This window comes from Anomaloglossus baeobatrachus, chromosome 8, assembly GCF_048569485.1.
Source record: "Anomaloglossus baeobatrachus isolate aAnoBae1 chromosome 8, aAnoBae1.hap1, whole genome shotgun sequence".
Taxonomy (NCBI): domain Eukaryota; kingdom Metazoa; phylum Chordata; class Amphibia; order Anura; family Aromobatidae; genus Anomaloglossus; species Anomaloglossus baeobatrachus.
The window spans coordinates 212,409,779-212,430,763 of NC_134360.1; the positions used below are offsets into that span (position 1 = coordinate 212,409,779).

Consider the following 20,985-nt stretch of genomic DNA (forward strand, 5'->3'; position numbering starts at 1 on the left):
TTTTTCTTTTTTTCTGTGTTGTATTTATGCTGGGATCCTTGGATCAACTGCAGATATGTTGTTTTTGTGCCTCATGTCCTGATGAAGGGAGCAGAGCTCCTGAAACGCGTAGACACAAGCTACAATAAAGGAACATTGATCATCTCTCTGTTCTCCTTCCTGATGAATAGCGCGGCATAAACCCCTTCTCTATTGTTCTCTGCTATCCCTCACTGATTAGCAGCTATCTTTCAACATTCTGTGTACACAGAAAGCTGCCAATCAGTGGTACATGGCTCAGCATTTAGAGAATTGCTACACCTGTAGCAGAGAAAACTCTGATTTATGACAGCAGCAGAAAAAAAGAGGGAGGTGGGTCTCAACACCAATGCTATATAATAAAACTTGAAAACTTTATTTCATTCGTTAAAATCGTCACAGGTTATCCAAAAAAGAAAGCCATACAGCTTGCTACGCGGCTTGATGCGTTTCGGACAAAAAAGGGGAATTTAAAACCAGTCCTTAATCATAATATAAGCCTTAATGGCTTATGATTAAGGACTGGTTTTAAATTCAACTTTTTTGTCCAAAACGCGTCAAGCCGTATGGCGTTCTTTTTTGGATAACCTATGACGATTTTAGCGAATGAAATAAAGTTTCCAAGTTTTATTATATAGCATTGGTGCTGAGTCCCACCTCCCTCTTTTTTCTGCTGCTGTCTTGGATTGCGGACCTGCCTGTCCGGCGGACTACGGGCATCCATCCTAACCTGGAGGATATTATACGGGTGAGCTGAATCAAAATTCTTTCCTTCTCTGATTTATCATAACTGTTGCATACAGCACATTAAGTGATACATCACTGGAATCTGGCTCTCAGCACCTACATCTTGTTTCTATCAGATGAGATAGCATCGTTTGGGTGATGGATTCCCAGCAGGTCAGCAGCTATTAATTAGCTGCTGTGGTCATATGGAAGAGTGGCGCTAGTTCTGGAAATAAGTATGAAGATTTTTTATTTAAAAGGGAACCTGTCAGGTCCAATATGAAGCCAGAGCCACGAGCAGTTCTGGGTACATATTACTAATTCCTGCCTAACTGTCCCTGTATCTAGTAGCATAGATAAAGAGAGCTTTAGAAAAAGTATTTCTAAAGATACTTTATGATATGCTAATGAGGCTGGGGACTAGTCGTAAGGAAGACAGTTCCCCCGACTAGTCTGCCCTCCTTGTATTCTGAAGAAAAGAGTGCCAGAATACATCAGTTCCTTGACTAATACATAATTTCAGATGCACTTTTCACATTAAAGGGTGTTTCAAAATTAGAGGTGTCCTGCTGCACATTTCAAGTTCATTTTTTAAAATCTTTAATAAAAGTTATATTTTATGGTATAGCTCCTATTCTTTGATGTCACTAAACCTCTTAGGGGCATGCTAACATGTTATTTAATGACCAGCATCATCAGCGGTGACGCACGTACTTGTGCCTGTTGTCTCTGCCTCAGATGCTGGGTTTAGCCTCTCTCTGTGCTGTTGTTTGCTTAAACTAAAGGCTTTATCACTTGGTAATTATCATTGCTGGATCAAGGTGGCAGGTGCAATCTGACACACCCCCTCCTCTGATTGACACCTCACTGTCAATGTACAATCTCTATAGAGAGCCTGGTGTGGGCGGGGACAGCTCTCACAGCTCTACTACATGGCTAGAGCTAAAAATGCAGATTGTATCAGAATGGCTGCAGCCAGTAATCTAAGTGATTCATTGTTGGATTCAGGATCTCTTTGTCTATATAATGCTGCTCTCAGATGAGGTAGCAAAAACCTGCTGACAAATTCCCTTTAAGTTTTGAGATTGACACAAAATTTGGTTTCCACAGACTGCTGTTTCAGAGTCTTTAGTAGAGCTGAGCGCGGTTCGCGGTTCGAGGTTCTCCAGTTCGCGGCTCGAGTGATTTTGGGGGTGTTCTAGATCGAACTAGAACTCGAGCTTTTTTGCTAAAATTCAATAGTTCTAGATACGTTCGAGAACGGTTCTAGCAGCAAAAAGCAGGGCTTTTTACAGCTACAGTGTGCAGGAGCCATCGCTGGCAGCCTGCCACAAGCTGGTAACCAAGATAAACATCGGGTATCCAAGCAAAGCGCTTTGGTTAGTAACCCGATGTTTATCCTAGTTACGTGCAGGAAGCCCACACTTCCCCGCTCAGCTCGCTCCGCCCCCTCCTGCACGCGGCATGTACACACGTACACACACACACTCTGCACACATGGCCCCGCTCGGCTTACCTGCGGTGATGAAGTCCCGCCATCCCAACCTCAGCGCTGTCACTGTCCTCCATGGCCGCCGCTTGTCACACCACCTCTCGCTTCCGACCCGAGACTGACTAGCGGTGACGTCACGGGCCTTTCGCGATACTTGGTGTGAAGGCGCCGGTCATTGAACTCAGTGTCAGGGGCTGTCAGTGTGCTGGAGATCAGCGCAGGTAATGTACCTCGCTGACAGCAGCACTTGTCATCCCCTGCAGTGACCTGGGCTGACCCATTGATGTTAGCTCAGGTCACTGCACTGCTCTCCCAGCCAATGGGGAACATTCTGCTCTTCATTGACTGGGACAGTGTGGATCGTCATGGCAACCCCTTGGATTACACCAGACCTGGATTTGTTTTTCTTTCTAATAAATTGGTTAAAGAGGGAATGTTTTGGGCAGTGTTTTTTCAAATAAAAATGTGTTTGTCGTCTATTTTTTTTTATTACTGACTGGGTTGGTGATGTCGGGTATCTGATAGACGCCTGACCTCACCAACCCCAGGGCTTGATGCCAGGTGACATTACACATCTGGTATTAACCCCATATATTACCCCGTTTGCCACCGCACCAGGGCGCGGGATGAGCTGGGGCGAAGCACCAGGATTGGCGCATCTAATGGATGCGCCACTTCTGGGGCGGCTGCGGCCTGCTATTTTTAGGCTGGGGAGAGTTCAATAACCATGGACCTCCCTAGTCTGAGAATATCAGACCCCAGCTGTCCGCTTTACCTTGGCTGGTGATCCAATTTTGGGGGGACCCCTACGTGTTTTTTTTTAATTATTTATTTAATTTAAAATAACAGCGTGGGGTGCCCTCAGTTTTGGATTACCAGCCAAGGTGAGGTTGCCAGCTGTGGTCTGCAGGCTGCAGCCGTCTGCTTTACCCTAGCTGGCTACAAAACTAAGGGGAACCCTACGTCATTTTTTTTTTTTCATTTTTTTGGCTAAATGCAAAGCTAAGCACCCCTTAGTGCCACATGAAAGGCACCAAAGGGTGCAAAATTACAAAATGCAGGAGAGTGGGACATTATGTGTCTTTCTGCCATTGTAATGACAGAAAAGACTGATATGAAGTGCACAAGCACAGGAAAATCACCAGAGCGCTCTACGCTGTGAAAAGCAGTAGAAAATGGCACTGGAGTGAACATGTGACCGCCTCATGTAGGATGAAGCTATGGATCCTGGGTAAATTTATGCAGTAAATTTATTCAGTTTTTTTGCAGTACACAAAAAAAACGGAAGGCACACGGATGACAAACAGATGACATACGGACCGTCTACGGAACGGAAACGGATGCCACACGGATGCACCCGTGAAAAAAATGGACTGTTTTTTGCAGACCGCAAAAATGGATCGGTCGTGTTAATGTAGCCTTATTCTGATCTGCCGTTTATAAACAGCAGGCAGAAATAAGTCAATAACGCCCCCCAGCGTCAGAAAATCTCCGGGGTTTCAGGGCTAGCTGAGACCCTGGAGATCATGATTCAGGACGGTTTTTCCGGTCCCCGCTCACGTGATCACAGGTATACACCGTATACGTAAATGACAGCGCCGGTAAAAAATTATTTATCTCCCATCTGGCATGAACAAACACTTCTTCTCCACTTCTTCTCCACTTCTCCACTTCTTCTCCACTTCTCCACTTCTTCTCCACTTTTTCTCCATTTTTTCTCCACTTTTTCTACATTTTTTCTCCACTTTTTCTCCACTTTTTCTCCACTTTTTCTACATTTTTTCTCCACTTTTTCTCCACTTTTTCTCCACTTTTTCTCCACCTTTTCTCCACTTTTTCTCCACTTTTTCTCCATTTCTTCTCCACTTTTTCTCCACTTTTTCTCCACTTTTTCTCCACTTTCTCTACATTTTTTCTCCACTTTTTCTCCACTTTTTCTCCACTTTTTCTCCACCTTTTCTCCACTTTTTCTCCATTTTTTCTCCACCTTTTCTCCACCTTTTCTCCATTTCTTCTCCATTTCTTCTCCACTTTTTCTCCACCTTTTCTCCACTTTTTCTCCACTTTTTCTCCATTTCTTCTCCACTTTTTCTCCACTTTTTCTCCACTTTTTCTCCACTTTCTCTACATTTTTTCTCCACTTTTTCTCCACTTTTTCTCCACTTTTTCTCCACCTTTTCTCCACTTTTTCTCCACTTTTTCTCCATTTCTTCTCCACTTTTTCTCCACTTTTTCTCCACTTTTTCTCCACTTTCTCTACATTTTTTCTCCACTTTTTCTCCACTTTTTCTCCACTTTTTCTCCACCTTTTCTCCACTTTTTCTCCATTTTTTCTCCACCTTTTCTCCACCTTTTCTCCATTTCTTCTCCATTTCTTCTCCACTTTTTCTCCACCTTTTCTCCATTTCTTCTCCATTTCTTCTCCACTTTTTCTCCACTTTTTCTCCACTTTTTCTCCATTTCTTCTCCATTTCTTCTCCACTTTTTCTCCACTTTTTCTACATTTTTTCTCCACTTTTTCTCCAATTTTTCTCTATTTTTTCTCCACTTTTTTTTACATTTTTTCTCCACTTTTTCTCCACTTTTTCTCCACTTTTTCTCCATTTTTTGTCCACTTTTTCTCCACTTTTTCTCCACTTTTTCTCCACCTTTTCTCCACTTTTTCTCCATTTTTTCTCCACTTTTTCTCCACTTTTTCTCCACTTCTCCACTTTTTCTCCACTTTTTCTCCACCTTTTCTCCACTTTTTCTCCACTTTTTCTCCATTTCTTCTCCACTTTTTCTCCACTTTTTCTCCACTTTTTCTCCACTTTCTCTACATTTTTTCTCCACTTTTTCTCCACTTTTTCTCCACCTTTTCTCCACTTTTTCTCCATTTTTTCTCCACCTTTTCTCCACTTTTTCTCCATTTCTTCTCCATTTCTTCTCCACTTTTTCTCCACTTTTTCTCCACTTTTTCTCCACTTTTTCTCCATTTCTTCTCCATTTCTTCTCCACTTTTTCTCCACTTTTTCTCCACTTTTTCTCCACCTTTTCTCCAGTTTTTCTCCATTTTTTCTCCACTTTTTTTACATTTTTTTCTCCACTTTTTCTCCACTTTTTCTCCACTTTTTTCCATTTTTTCTCCACTTTTTCTCCACTTTTTCTCCATTTTTCTCCACTTTGCTGCTGTTCTGCAGCTGCTGTCTGTCTGTATGGAGAAGAGCAGACAGCAGCTGCAGAACTACAAGGCTCAGCATACTCCATCCAGGACTGTATGCTGAAGTTTTTTGCCCACCAAAAAAATGACGTGAGCTTCGCCATATTTTTGTATGCTAGCCAGGTACAGCAGGCAGCCACGGGCTGCCTCCAACCCCCAGTTGCCTATTTGTACCCGCTGGGAACCAAAAATATAGGGAAGCCCGTGTTTTTTAATTATTTCACTTATTTCATGAAATAATTAAAAAACAAATGACGTGGGCTTCGCCCCATTTTTGTGTCCAGCCAGGTACAACTAGGCAGCTGGGGATTGGAATCCGCAGCACAGGTTAGCCCGAGGTTTCTGGGCGCCTCTGCTGCGAATTTCAGTCCGCAGCCGTCCCAGAAAATGGCGCTCTCATAGAAGCGCCATCATCTGGCGCTGTATCCAACTCTTCCAACAGCCCTGGAGCCGGGTGGCTTGTTGGGTAATCATGAGTTAATACTAGCTTTGTTTTACTAGCTAGTATTAAGCCAGAGATTCTTAATGTCAGGCACGTTTGACCCGGCCATTAAAAATCTTCAATGAAGGGTTAAAAAAAAGACACCACACAGAGAAAAAATACTTTAATAGAAATAAATACACAGACACATTAGAGACTCCATCTTTATTACCCCCTGTCAGCCCCCCACGATCCTGCTCTTCTGTCTTTCTCGTTCAACAAATGCAGCTCTGCTCCATCACTGCTGCATGGGGGAAGACGCTGCTTCCCGTGGAGCATTCACTCCGTGAAAGCTGCACGAGAAGCAGCGTGCAGCCTTCACTCCGTGAGTGATCCGTGCTGCTAGCGGTAACAGCGGTAACAGCGGTAACGCTGACAGACGCGTTACCATAGCAACCCGGAGCCGCGGTTAGCGGTGACGTCACCGCTAACTGCGTTGCTATGGCAACGGTGATCTCCGTTAATGACCAGCTGTGTCAGCCGGTCCCTAACGGAACGGGGAGTCGACCGTGTGCTAGAGCATGTCGCCGGTACACGGCGATACACAAATGTGCACCGTGTACTGGAGAGATGCACTCGCAGGTCCTACATGACGCGTCATAGTCATGTGACCAGTCTGTAGCCAATGAGATAATAGCCACGTGACTGGTCACATGGCTATTTTGACGTCACGATAGGTCCTGCATCTCTGCTGGCAGTGCCGGTCACCGGGAGGATTCAGCGATCATCGGATGGAATAGCGGCAGGAGACAGAGTGCAGGAGGGATCGCGGGGACCGGTAAGTGTTATGGCAATGTTTATTAACTGTATGTGTACATTTATCATGCATTTTTATGTGTTTGTGATTGCCTCCCATTATAGCCTATTGGTTCGAGTTCGGTTCGTCGAACGTTCGACGAACCGAACTCGAACGGGAGCTCCGTTCGGCGAACCGACCTCGAGCCGAACCGCGAAGGGTTCGCTCATCTCTAGTCTTTAGATCCTTTTTTGCTTAATGTATCTGCGGTTACTGTACAATTATCAGCACTTTATGACTTTTTATATTTTTATTGACTAATACATCAAATTTATACAAAGATTCAATATTTACAATGTTGACTGATCACAACCCATTATTGCCTAATCAGAGCTTGAAGTTTATCACAAATTGTGTGTTTTTGTTTGAGGATTGACCACAAGTTCTTAATGGGATTGAGACCTTGGGAGTTTTCTGGCAATGACATCAAATGTTCCATGTTTTGTTCACTGAGCTACTTAGTTATCACTTTTGCCTTGTGACGTGGTCTCCGTCATCACTACATCGCTTCCGGATCATTGGGAAAAGTTGCTTTTCGAGAATGTAAATGTGGCGCCCTGGACAAGCCAGGTCGTCACAGAACAACACCTACACACTCCACACTCCCGGTCAGGCACACCAAAGTCAGACAAAAACCCTTGTTGCCTTCCTCCAGGGGCTGATGTCCACACCAGGGGGGTGGGCCAGGCGGTTGGCCCCGCCCACCGAGCAGTTCAGAGTCCTGGAGGCAGGAAAAGTAAGGCAGATGAGTTGAGGAGTGGAGAGAGATTAGGGTTTGGAAGTGAAAGTGGAAGGAGGAAAGTGGCAGTTAAGCAGCCTGAAGTTGGTCCGGGTGTGTGGCCCGGACAGATCAGCAAGGTTGGCAGACGGTGGTGACCGTCTGCAGGAGTGGCCTATTGGAGCTAACCGTAAGGACCATGGACGGGCGGTGGCCCGGCGGTACCGGACCGGTACGCAAAGAGAAGCCAGCACCATCCGGCAGGGGCTTACGGACCCCGGCAAGGCTAGGAGTCGCCGTGAATTTGCCAAATCCGTTAGTGAAGGGAACCTCCTGGGTTTCCCAGCAGCCAAGTCCAGTCAGAGGGCAACCGTCCAACCGAGAGAGGGAAACACAGTCACCGCCAAGGCTAAAGGTCCCAGAGGCAGAGCCTGCGGGCAAAAGGGGCTCCTTCAGCACCCATCCAAGCTGGGGAACGGATTACCGGTGGGAACCCATTGGAACCGTACATGTTACATAGGTGCAGGGAGAGGCAGTCACCATCAACCTGCCGGGAGGAGAAACACCGCGGCTGTCTGTGGGACCCGTCCATCCAGCCATGTGTTTTACCGAGAACTGTGTCCTCATCATTGGCTGAGTGAGTACCACCGTGCCGTGCGACACAGCGCTGCCCCCGCGACTCTGCACCTCGCCAGGCCCCGTAACCCGCCTGCCATCCATCCCTACCCCATCACCGGGCCCCGGGACAACCAACCCCCTACCCACGGAGGGGAGAACTAACATCCAGGCTGCTCCCAGTCATCGCTCCCGGGATCCCCGTCCAGAGCAGCGGTGGTGTCACCAATATCACCACAACCGTGGGTGGCTTCACGGACAATAACCAAATCCCCACAATCCAATCCCCACCCTTTTCACTCACGGGCGAAGAGCGCCGCTCGAGTCCCCGGGATCCGGCCCACCGCTCGAGCCACCACTGAGCAGCAGCAGCCGCAGCAGCAGCGGCCGGACCCGAGCAGTGGGAGAGCGCAGCGTCCCCTCCTCCGCCCGCGACATGTAGATCCCATTTCTTTTCATGGCAGAGTTTGTAAGCAATTATAAAAGATTCTACTCCCTTGGATGAAAAGCAACCCCAAACATGAATGTCCTCAGGACTTGTGGTAGCGCTCAGCTTTTCTTGTCCATTCCATTATTCTGTAAAATGTCCAAAACAGTCTGAAGGCGACTTCATGAGAGAAAATAACTTTGGAAGAAGTTAAGGGATTGGACTGCAGAGAACTGGGGTTATTTTCTCTACTGAAGCCCCCTTCACACTGTTTAGAAAAATAAAGTTTTGGAGAAGAGAAGATGAGTGCTACCACGAGTCCTGTGTCCTTTGTTGATGTCACGGCGCCCTGTGCCCTTGCAGCGCATGTCATGACATCATGATGTTATTTGCCCAAGGCGTAATCAGCAATCGCATGGTGTGACATTAGTGTCCTACTCAGTATCGAAAACCTTGGTGTTGAATGAAGTTGGTCGAGGAGGATGCACAAGATAAGAGAAGGCAAAAAGAAGAGGCACGTAGGGTCGGATGGCATACAGTAGGAGCCACATTGAGTGAAGAGGTGAGTATTGATATTTTTGTGTTGCGGGTGCTCCACAGTTCAGCAATATGAAGGCCTAGAAAAGTATAATTTAGTAATTTACAGATATATAGCAGTGATCTGGCTGTCTTTTTGCTGAATTCCTATAAAGCATACTGAAAAATACTCAGATTCTGGTTAATCCAATTTTTTGTAAAATTTGAGGAAAATTAAATTCCATGCAAACATATTCACTCATTTTTAGTAATCATTCCAAATTGTTGGAGAATATGAGATTCGTGGAGCACTCAGTTCCAACTGAAATAAATACGATTCAGCAAAACTGAATTTGAGAGAAGTTGATGTCTCAAATTTGTTTGGTTATAGAGTTTAAAGGGAACCTGTCAGGTCCAATATGCACCAGGACCACGAGCAGTTCTGGGTGTATATTGCTAATCCCTGCCTAACCGTCCCTGTATCTAGTAGCATAGATAAAGAGATCTTCAGAAAAAGTATTTCTAAAGATCCTTTATGATATGCTAATGAGGGAAGGGACTAGTCACAAGGACGTTAGTTCCTGCACTCATTCTGCCCTCTTAGCATGTTAGCACGCTCACAAGGGCTTGCTAACATGCTATTCAATTCCCATTGCCCCTCATCATCATTGGCAGTGACCACCTCAAAATGCTGGACATAGGGTCAGTATTCATGATCAGAAGCCCCCAGGCACTTTCGGTCATGCGCACTACACCAGTTTGAAGCTGTGACGCGTACATCATGTGCACTGAGCTGATATCCAGGGTCGGGCACAGTGGCAGCAGAGAGGTGAGTGCGACCATCCTCTGATGCTGCGCATTCATTAGCATGTTAGCATGCCCATAGCATGCTAGTTGGCCCCCTTAGCTTACATGCTAAGGGGGCCAACTAGCCAAAGGAACTAACTCCCTTGTGACTAGTCGCTGGTGTCATTAGCATATAATGAAGGATCTTTAGAAATACTTTTTCTAAAGATCTCTTCATCTATGCTACTAGTATACAGGGACGGTAAAGCAGGTTTTATACGCTGCGATATCGCTAGCCGATGCTAGCGATGGCGAGCATGATAGCACCCGCCCCTATCGTTATGACGATATTTGGTGATCGCTGCCGCAGCAATCATTATCGCTACGGCAGCGTCACATGCACTTATCTGGTCGGCGGCGGCGCTGTGACTGCTGAACAATCCCTCCCTCAAGGGGGAGGGACGTTCGGCATCTCAGCGACGTCACCGCGACGTCACTAAGAGGCCGGCCAATCAAAGCGGAGGGGCGAAGATGAGCTGGACGAACATCCCGCCCACCTTCTTCCTTCCTCATTGCTGATGTGTGGCAGGTAAGGAGATGTTCCTCGCTCCTGCGGCGTCACACGTAGCGATGTGTGCTGCTGCATGGACGAGGAACAACCTCGCCCACGCGACAGCAGCGATATTTGAGAAAGGACCCCCATGTCAACGAGGAGCGATTTTGGACGTTTTTGCAACGATCCAAAATCGCTCCTAAGAGTCACACACAACGAGATCGCTACAGCGGCCGGATGTGCGTCACAAAATCTGTTACCCCAACGAGATTGCTGTAGCGATCTCGTAGCGTGTAAAGCCACCCTTAGGCAGGGATTAGTAATATGCACCCAGAACTGCTCGTGGCTCTGGGTGAATATTGCACCTGACAGGTTCCTTTAATGTTAGAGAGCCTGTGGTTCACCAGAAATGAGACCTTAGTTGGAATTGATAATTTTCCCTCTCTAGTAGAGCAAAGCCCATAGCAGTGATCCCCTCAATAGTAAGTTATTATACCTTGTTACCTTGTTTGTACATAAGAGAAAGTAGACAACATAATTAGATGTCCACATCTATATGATCCCATAATAAACACTTATATTACAGCAAAAAAAATAACATGTTGACATAAGTATTTATTGCACATGCAATTGTCTTTTTTTTTATCTATTAAATAATTACAAGTCAAATAAATTCAGGTCATTTAAAAATACACATTATTTTTACATCCTGATTGATCGTAAATGGAAATCAAATATATATTTGTAGTGAAAAGTAAGAAAAAAAAAAGAAATCCAGTTTGTTTGTTTCTACTGACAAAGATAATACAAGTCTATGGCTACAAAATTAGAAATTCCCCAAATGTTCCAATTCAATTTAAAGATTTGTTTTTGTTCCAAAATGATGCGATGCTATCCTCTACAGAACTAAATAGCCAAAGGTTAGGATGAGGAGGCAGAGGAGGTGCTGGAATAGAGACAAATACCTAGAGAAGTATATTAAATATTTCTAGATTTTCAAATTATGCAACAGTAAATCATAAAATGTATTTTCCCAATTAGTTAAAGGGAACCTGTCACCAGATTTGAGGCCTATAAGATGCGGCCACCACCAGCGGGCTCTTATATACAGCATTCTAACATGCTGTATATAAGAACCCAGGCCGCTGTGTAGAATGTAAAAATCACTTTATAATACTCACCTAAACGGTCGCAGCGGTGGAGTTGGGCCATATGGGAGTCTCCGTTCTCCAGTGCCGGTGCTTCCTGTTTCGGCCATCTTCATCCTCCTTCTGAAGCCTGGATGCATAATTCGTTCTACACACTTACCGGTCCCGCGCAGGCGCACTACAATACTTTGATCTGCACTGCTCAGGGCAAATCAAAGTGCGCCTGCGCAGGACCTCAATGTCGGCGAGTGTGGATGACGTCGGACACGTCATGCACCAAGGCTTCAGAAGAAGGACGACAAAGATGGTCGAAAGAATAGGCGCTGGCACCGGAGAACGAAGACGCCCATCTGACCAGTCTGCACCGTACCGACCGTTTAGATGAGTATTATAAAGTGATTTTTACGTTCTCACAGCGGCCTGGGCTCTCATATACAGCATGTTAGAATGCTGTATATAAGAACCCACTGGTGGTGGCCACAGCTTATAGGCCCCAAAACAGGTGACAGGTTCCCTTTAAATACTAACCATGTGACTTTCCCTGACTGTGTGACTGCTTACATAGCTCCTTTATCTCAGTGTAGTTCTCCCATTTAGGAACACAATTTCCCATACGACACACTCTTTTTGGATTGACAATATAAAACAGTGAAACTTTTCACATCTGACAGCTCTTGGTAATTTTTTTTTTTTAATTAAATACGGAACTGACACATTTGGGATATAAAGTAATTTTGGAATTTACAAATATGCCTAATTAGGAAGCAACTTCAAAGAAATGGTAAAGGTAAAAAAATTCTTAAAGGGGCTGTTCCCTTTTAATAGCAGTTAATCTCCAGCTGTAGGCCATTATAAGAAACAAATGCATCTGTAGTCACCTTCCCCGAATCCACCGGTGAGTGTCCTGGTGTACGGCAATAGCTGTGGTGCTGACATCTCATCTGAAGGACGCTGCTGACCCCGGACTGCACGGGCATCGCACTCTTTTTCCAAGGAGACTTTGTGTATGGATGTGACTTCGGGTGGGGTGCATGAGACTTACTCGTTTCTTCAGGCCGATGTCCATCACCGCTCTGGCAGTCGCCGTCATGGACAGTCAGTAACACACAAGTTCGTGTAGCCAACCATAATCAATCACTTTTATTCTTCACACCGTTATGACAGGCATGGCCTTCCTTTGCTTCCTTCCTCTCCATGTGGGGTACTTCTTCTAGACATGTTCCCCCCATTATTTTTTATCTCGTCCTCAAGCTCCAGGGTCTGTGTCTACTTCCCTCTAGCTCCTTTCACCTTTGTCCAATGCTGGGCCCAGTCAGTGCTCTAGCTGGACCACTGTCTTAACCCGTCAGGGGAAACTGTAGGCTCCGGACCTCTTGAGGTTACCTCAAGGATCCCTGACTGGCCTTAGCATGGAGACTACATCTTCTCACACTTGAACCTATTCTCTACTGGTCTCCTCTCGAGCCTTCCCTCCAGTTTTATTTCCCGCCATCTGCCACTCCTCCCTTTTATTACCTTAACTCTATTTTATCTAACATCTAATCTAAAATGGACTTGCCGCTACATAGCAGTCGCTGGTATAAACGTACACATCTTATAATATTCAATAGTCTATAAAACATAGTACATGTAAACAATGGGGTGCAGCCCCCCTTCTACACGTCAACAGCAGGTCAGCCAATCAGTAAGCTTAGTGAAGCTAAGAGTGGTGTTCCCATCTAGATTAAACTGCTCAGAGGTACTGAGCTCACTGATTGGCTGCCATGCTTTTGACAGACACCGGGAGCAGAGGTAAGACTCACCGTTGGACCAGGGGTAGGTGAGTATAGTATAGTTTGTTTCTTTATAACAGTCTGTGGCTGGGTATTAACTTTTCTTGAAAGGGAATAACCCCATTAATTTAGCCCAAATCTAACAATGGTGAGGACCTCCATATAGGATGTGTTCAAATTAACAATTCAGTGAATCTACAATAGCATCCACTTTGCTTCTACATTGCATTTTTTTGCCCATAAATCCTGATAATATTTCTGCCTTAGGTAAGTTTATATTGAATACTGTTAGTGGTTATCACTAGTGATGAGCGAATACTAAATATTCGGGTTCAGGTTATTGGTACCGAACACCTAGTACTATTCCAGTATTCGTCACGAATAATGAACCTAATGCAAGTCGATAGGGAACTGAGCATTTTCCTGGAAATTTTCAAAGAAAATGCTCTGTTTCTCAATTGACTTGCATTAGGTTCAATATTCGTGATGAATACTGGAATAGTACTTTGGCATTCGTTGCGAATAATCCGAACACCGAATATTGAGTATTCGCTCATCACTAGTCATCACATACCCAAGTAAGATCTTCTGCCATTTTTAGGAGGACTATTATCATGGAAGATTATTGTCTTGATCCCACCACATGAATTCATATTCGACATTACAATGTATATGACCAGATTTCAGTAGTTGGTCTTCATTTTTGAACACAGTTTTATTGGTAAATTTCCATTAGGAGTGTTATAGACAGAAACCAATCACAATAAAACGTTTGTACAATTTATACAATAGGTAACACCTGATTGGATGCTTTAAAAAAAACTGCCATTTTTCACATTTTCTCAGAAAAGTCTATAACCATGCTATATTATAACTAAGTAATATGCAAACAATGGAGCCCACAAACAGAAATATGCAAAGAAGTCATAATGGTTGGTTGGTTGACTTTTGGTTCATTTTTGAGTATGACCTTAATAAGTCATTAGGTTCCCATGAAATTAACAGTAAATAAGGTTAGATTCACACTAACATCATAACTTTCATTGCTACCGGAGACAGACATGCGTGACGAGTGGAGATGAGCGGTTCAGCCCAAATTTGAATTGTCCTGTTTGCATGATTCTTCCCAGGAAATTAAATTCGAGGAGAAGTTATTCTACGCAAATTTTTCTTATTATAATCTGGGGACTCATTAGAACAAGAGCATAATAAACAAAATATGTGAAAAATAACAAAAATCCCCCCTCTACGCTCACCTCTTTGGCCACTCCACTGATCACTGCACCACACCGCCACCCATCCGGTCTTCTATGCAATAACAGAGGGGCCGCAGACTTGAATGATGACTATAGGGATTTATTTTATTTTTTAACCTTTTGATGGCCGATTATGGTTCAGAAAAATGTCAGCCAGCCAAGTGGTTGAATCCATATGGAAGAGAATGACAAAAAAAAATCCGCAGTTTAGTGAATGAGGATTTTTGTAAAAATAAGTAGAATTCAATCCCACTCACATTTGCTCATTCCTAATGATCAGAGGCAGGAATAGAATAGCCTTCTTTGTGTCAAAGGTAGGGATTTCAGAATGTGCCCTTTACCGCCAATGCTTAATTTTTGGACACCAGTTATTATCACGGAAGCACTAATTGTTTCCAATTGCAACATAGCAAAATTTACGGCACATTGGGTCTGCAGACTGACTTCTTTTATCTTGCAAAATTCCATGATCCCTTCTTTATGGCAATATGAAGGACCATCTACCTTCTTTCTTGGGCTTCCCTGTGACGGATCTGCTTTGTAAAGAGATTGTACTGACTTGCCTTTTTTTAGATTTCCAACAATTTTTTAATTTCAGTCCCAGAAGGCAGCAGTCTATGCTTCTGCCATCAATAAATAGCAGCTATTTTACCATTCACATATTAAAGGTGTAGTCCACTACACAGCATAGTGGCCACATCGATGTAAAGTTAATAAAGAAGGCTTTTCTCAAATTCCTTGTGTAGTCAATTGTGCCTGTGAGCGGTGCTATTGCTGTCTGCTCATCCTCATCACGTGACCCCCGGGCTCCGTGACCTCTGAGATCTGGTGATGTCGCGTCAACTTCTAGTTGACCCAACATCACCGCGGCCGGCCCCAGTCTTCCTGAGTGACTGGGCTGTGGGCGGATTTTCACCGCTTGTCACAGCCCAGAATCTCGCCGCAAGCAGGAGCGATGCTGGACTGTGACGAGTGGTGAAACTCTGCTCACAGCTCAGTCACTCAGGAAGACTGGGGCCGGCCGCGGTGATGTTGGGTCAACTGGAAGTTGACTTGAAATCACCGGATCACAGAAATCACAGAGCCCGGGGTGACTTTATGGGGATGAGCGGAAAGCAATGTCGCCACTCAAAGGCAGAATTGACTACACAAGGTATTTTAAAAAAGCCTTCTTTATGAGGTTTACATTGATGTGGCCATTATGCTGTATGGTGAACCACGTCTTTAAAGTGGAATTTTTAAAAAAAAAATATAACTATTTTAGGCTGATACTAGTAGCCAAGTAGTGTTTTTCAGCTTCCATTATGCGTACATGATGTGAGTCATAAAATATTTCTGGATCCCATAAAAATTCTTTGGGACCGAGTCATCTGTTATTTTTTTAAACTAATGTTTTATATAGATACAAGCTCCATTTAATATGAAGGAACATAGTTTGCAAGGACCTCTAACTGGGTCATGAGGCTCAACTACTTTAGTCTAGTTACATGTTATTTTTTTTTTCCATTCCACTTGACTGTTAAAGGCAAAAAAAAGTAATGGAAAAAAAAATCCTACAGAAAGTATTCAGATGATAGTATGAACAAAGCCTTAGATCTATTAAAATTCATGGTGGGAAAAACAATTTTTATGTCCTGGTGACCCTTAAATTGCAGAACGCCTTGCATTGCAAGTGGTGGCCGCTCTTCGAATCCAAAAATCTTCTAACGGCTTCTTATCAGAAATATAAATTAGAAGAATTTGAAGCAAAATCTATATATATAAATAAACCAGTGAATAAATGAAAATTTTTACATAATTTGCTTATCCAATTCATAGACCAGAATATTGATTGTCAACTCTACTGTCAAAGTGGTATGTGTCATTGAGTAAGAACAGCGGCTCTACCCTAATACAGGATGGTATACATTATTTCACTTGCTAAAGACATGTCTTTTTCATATGCTCTTAACAGTCACGTATTGATATTTTAACTGGTTAAACAATTTACAAATTTATGGTAAAATATGATTTATGAGCTGAAGGGTAACTCAGTGATACAGCATCGGATGCTGCACCCTCCACACCCAATTAATTCAAGTCTAGGAAATAAGTGTGTCCTGGGAGCACGTCACTGACACTCTGCACTGCTGTTAATGCCACTTATTTGCTACAAAATAGTGCAAAGTACAAAATAAAATGACTAGTTTAAGTCATTTTAGGCTGGATGATCCAGTCTCTAGATATCCTCATCTTCCGAAAAATTCATTTTCTTACTTGATATCTTTTGGCAAGTAACCGTTGATCCCCGTTTTTGTTCAACTCGTAAAATTTCAGCTGTTTTTATTATAGGCATAAGGAAAGTATTCTTCACATTTTACGGACTTTACAATATTGTAAGCTTGTTTGTATTAATGTTTGAACCCAAAAGACCAGGAGTTAAAGTGAATCTGAATCTCCACGTTGTAGACATTTCCATTATATGACAATGTATAAAAAATAGTCAATTAATGTTTTTATAAATTTTAATATATTCAATGATTCTAAATAAGTATGCTATATATCTGTTCTGTTGATGATATCTCATGGAAGCCATACACCTTATATACTTTGAATTGTTAGTGCAGCTTCCTTCTATATTATTAGTATGTACAAACATTCGGAGAGAAGTAACCGGTGTGTAAGGCTAATTTCATATCAGATTTGGAGGCTCCATCAGAAGTCTGTGTTGCGGGGCTCATCTATATTTGATGGGAAAATGAGTGCAGCATGAAGAAATACATGATAGAACCCCACGCAATACAATATATTTAAGAGGTTATGCAGTTAGGGAATAGGGGAGGACGGTTGGGGAAGTTGCAGTAAGTGTGTGATATACACTCACCTCTGTCCAGGACTGCGGCACCGAACACTTTGCCGAGTAAAGGATGTTTCTTACCAATTGTAGGTGTCATTTCTGTATTAGAAGATTCTCAAAACACACAAACTGGTTTTTTTTTAAACCTGATGAAGGCTCCGGTCAAAAACCTTTCAGAATCGCCTGTAATTGGTAAGAGACTTCTTTTACTTGGCGGACAGCTTACCACTGCGTACAAGGCAGAAAAGCTCTTAACTAAGTTGCATGAGTGTCCAATGTATTGCAAATGCAGAATTTTATTATTTTCCGGTTTGTGGTCCTATTATGGAACAGAAAACTAAAGCCCTCCCATACACTTTAGTTAGCTGTCGGCTGAATATAGTTGAGCCATCCACTCCCGCTTACTGACTCCCTCATGCACAGGAATGCACCATTCTGCTGCACATTCCCGTGTTGTTTATGAGAGACTAGGCTATCTCAGGCGGTATCTTATCTCTAATAGAACAAAAAGGATCTGCAGTCCGAAATTAGACATGTTAGTTCCTTATCTACCCCGATATCATCTATCAGTATAGAGTTGGGGCCGGATACATATTAGACTGTTGGATGAACACATTGATATTGACAAATTCGGTAGATTTTAGTCTAATGGGGCTTTAATTTAAAAGATAAAGTTGAAGCCATTTGACTCTGTAATCCGCCAACATGCCAAAGAATATTTTTCAGTTCATCAATGCTTTCGAAAAAATAGCTTGGTCCTATAAGATGCAACATAGTCAGAGTAAACAATTGGGTAATCTTCATTGCTTCTTACATGAAGTGGGCAAAATATTTCAGACCTAAAAATTTGAAATCTTGACCTTCATCAAAGTCAATCAGTTGGAGCAAATGGTAAAAGTTAACATAATTGTCCAAAAACACGTTGACTTTGAACGTCTAGATTCTACAGTTGAATGGTGAATGGTTATAAATTCCTACTGATGACTTATGTCAAAAGAAGTTAAAATCTGATATGGGAGAAAATGAAAATATGTTTTGGTGGGAAATACTCGTAGATGAGATGCCCAACAGTTGTTTGAATAGAAGAGGAAGAAATAAGTCAATAATGAAGTAATTGATAAAGGGAAAGTTCAAAAATCAAGTTTGAGAATTTTAAGAGTCATTCATTTTGAAAAGTGGAATCACGCTAACAGGTAACAGCAGAAAGATGTGACCATGATCGGGGTCCATGGTTCCAATGAAGATACAGATGTGTTCATTCTTGGTTCAAATTTGATTAAGGACTCTATTTTACCATGAAACAACCCAATATATATATAGAGAGAGAGAATATTATGTTGAGCATAAATTTCTTTAAAAAAAAAAAAAATCTAGTTTTTTTTTTTCTCGTAATATATTAAGCTAAGGAGAATTGTAAGAGAGAAGACACCTGTAGACAAAAGGGCCAACATAGTTTCACAATTACATATCGTAGATGTAAAAATAGGTTAATGTAAGCAAACTTAATATATTCAACCCCCTGAGATTCCCATTGTGAAAGAATACAATCCATTTTGATCTTATAGAAACCATCTTGTCTTAGGGCTCAGCTAACACTAATGGGCGGGGAAGTTTCACATTTCTATACACACCCCTGCAGCTCTCATTAGTGCATAGTTCTGAGGAGTTATTTCTTTGTTTGGGATACTATATAAACTGGTCACATGATATTATAAAGCAAAGTTTCAGTACACCACAAAACATGTGTGCTGCCATGATTTCGCGATTGCTCGTAAAACAAATATTACTAATTTGGAATTTTAATGGCATTGAAGGAGAGTATTTCACTCACACCATAGAATACATTGTGAAGTTGAACCTCACCATGTTATCTTGATAAAAATTTCACATTGACTTGCCCTAAATGAACTATTAACATAACTCATCTAGACTTTAAGGTCCTGGTCTATTGAGATCAATAAAAAAAGCTATCAACTCATTTTGATAGAAAAAATAGTAAATTGTAAAAAATGCCTTTCTGGCTTATGTCTAATTGTTTGGTGGAAAAGGGACTCGAATCTTCTACCTGGGGCGAAGCTGCTACTGAATCAGTTGTTGCAGTTGTACAGCTGGAAGACACCGATAAATAGACCAAACCCAGTGAGAATTAGGCACTGTGTGATCAGCTCTGTCGCATCTAGACTCTTTCGAAGCAAGAGTTAGAAGCAAAAAGAGTTACCGAACACATGAAGAGAGCTCTTAATGTGTAGTTATCCTTAGTTATCACTTGTAGATATAGAAAAGAAGGGGTTCGCTTTAGATCTCTTTAAGTTGGACTTTCTTAACCAAGGAAGAACATTAACTTTTACGACCAATAAACCAAAGAAAAAAAAATTGTATAATTTTCCATTGGTTTGTAAATCTTGGTTAACATTGTATTATGGCATAATGGGGTAAACATCTTCATGACATAGAGCCTGAGTTGGTCATTGTTGCAACCATTTAGGTATTTATATCCATAACATTGGATGCAATACTGTAGGACATTACAGATATACATCTGGGGGGGTTAGGATTCCGGTATTACACTTTGTACACTTGCTTTCTGTTTAGTGCACTATGAGACTGAGGAGGCCATGACATCTCTTGCCATGCTCATACATCCAGAAACTAACACGTGGCAGTCATATATGTTGTCCAGATTAATTTCTGTTGTACGAACAGAACTTGACACAGGACTAGTTGATTAACGAGTCTTTTTTTTTTGTACAGTTACGAAGTCAGCTTGCTTTTATGTTAAGCGCAATGTGTTCCTGAGTCCTGGTACTAGATGAGACACCAGTGACTTTTAGTTGTCTTTGCTGTCTCCATAGTCATTGCTCAGTACTATAAGTATTTGTTCCTCACAGTTCTTCCTCAGGTCTCTACTCAGTTCAGTCCAGTTCATTGCAATGGGTTTGGGTTCACTGTAACGACAGGCTAGGTAGCGCAACGAAGAACGCCGGAGGCTGATCCTTGGCTCGCCTAGGAGATCACTGCATCGAGGACTCAAAGCTTCTAATTGAGATAATACTAGGCCAGCTTTCCTATAAAAGGAGAAAGAATTATTGAAAATATTTTTTTTTTACAGAAGATTCCAAATTTATTTTTCCACAACATAGTTACATTTGCATGGACAGACTGTCAATTACCGTATTTTTTGGAGTATAAAACGCACTTTTCCTGCCAAAAATTTGTGAGGAAAATGATGGGTGCATTTATAATCCAAACGTAGCTTACTTGGGTGGTGGAGAGGGGTCACAGGAGGCAGGGGCAATGCTGTGAGCTGCGGGCGCTGTGCTGTAGGCTGTGCTGCAGGCTGTGCAGCAGGGGCCACCATTCTGTAAATGTCCACGGTGCAGGCTTCAAAGAATGACACCCAGAGTTGGTGCGTTCGCAGATGTAGCTCTCAGCTCAAGATCTCATCTGTGCACGTTCTGCCTCTGGCCCATTGATCTCCCTGCAGCGGACTTAACACTAGAAGTCCCAGAAATTTCGAGCTCCCCCCTGAAGTCCCGAAAGAGGGTCAAATGACAAATACAATAAACTGAATAGAACTAACTAGAAACTAAATGGCTAAACTCAATGGAAAACAACAACCTCCTGTGGTGCGACAGTAATGGCCTTA

The 20,985-nt window shown here is 42.7% G+C and overlaps 1 protein-coding gene across 6 annotated transcripts in view; it reads right to left on the minus strand.

The window, feature by feature from the left end:
• Window positions 1-15,564: 15,564 nt before the first annotated feature.
• ASTN1 (astrotactin 1) overlaps window positions 15,565-20,985 on the minus strand; it is a 704,518-nt gene continuing 699,097 nt past the window's right edge. For all 6 annotated transcript variants that reach the window (XM_075320156.1, XM_075320155.1, XM_075320159.1 and 3 more), the window contains one exon: window positions 15,565-20,404. In XM_075320156.1, the coding sequence (XP_075176271.1) occupies window positions 20,167-20,404 (238 nt within the window). In that variant the 3' untranslated portion in view covers window positions 15,565-20,166. The remainder of the gene's footprint in view (window positions 20,405-20,985) is intronic.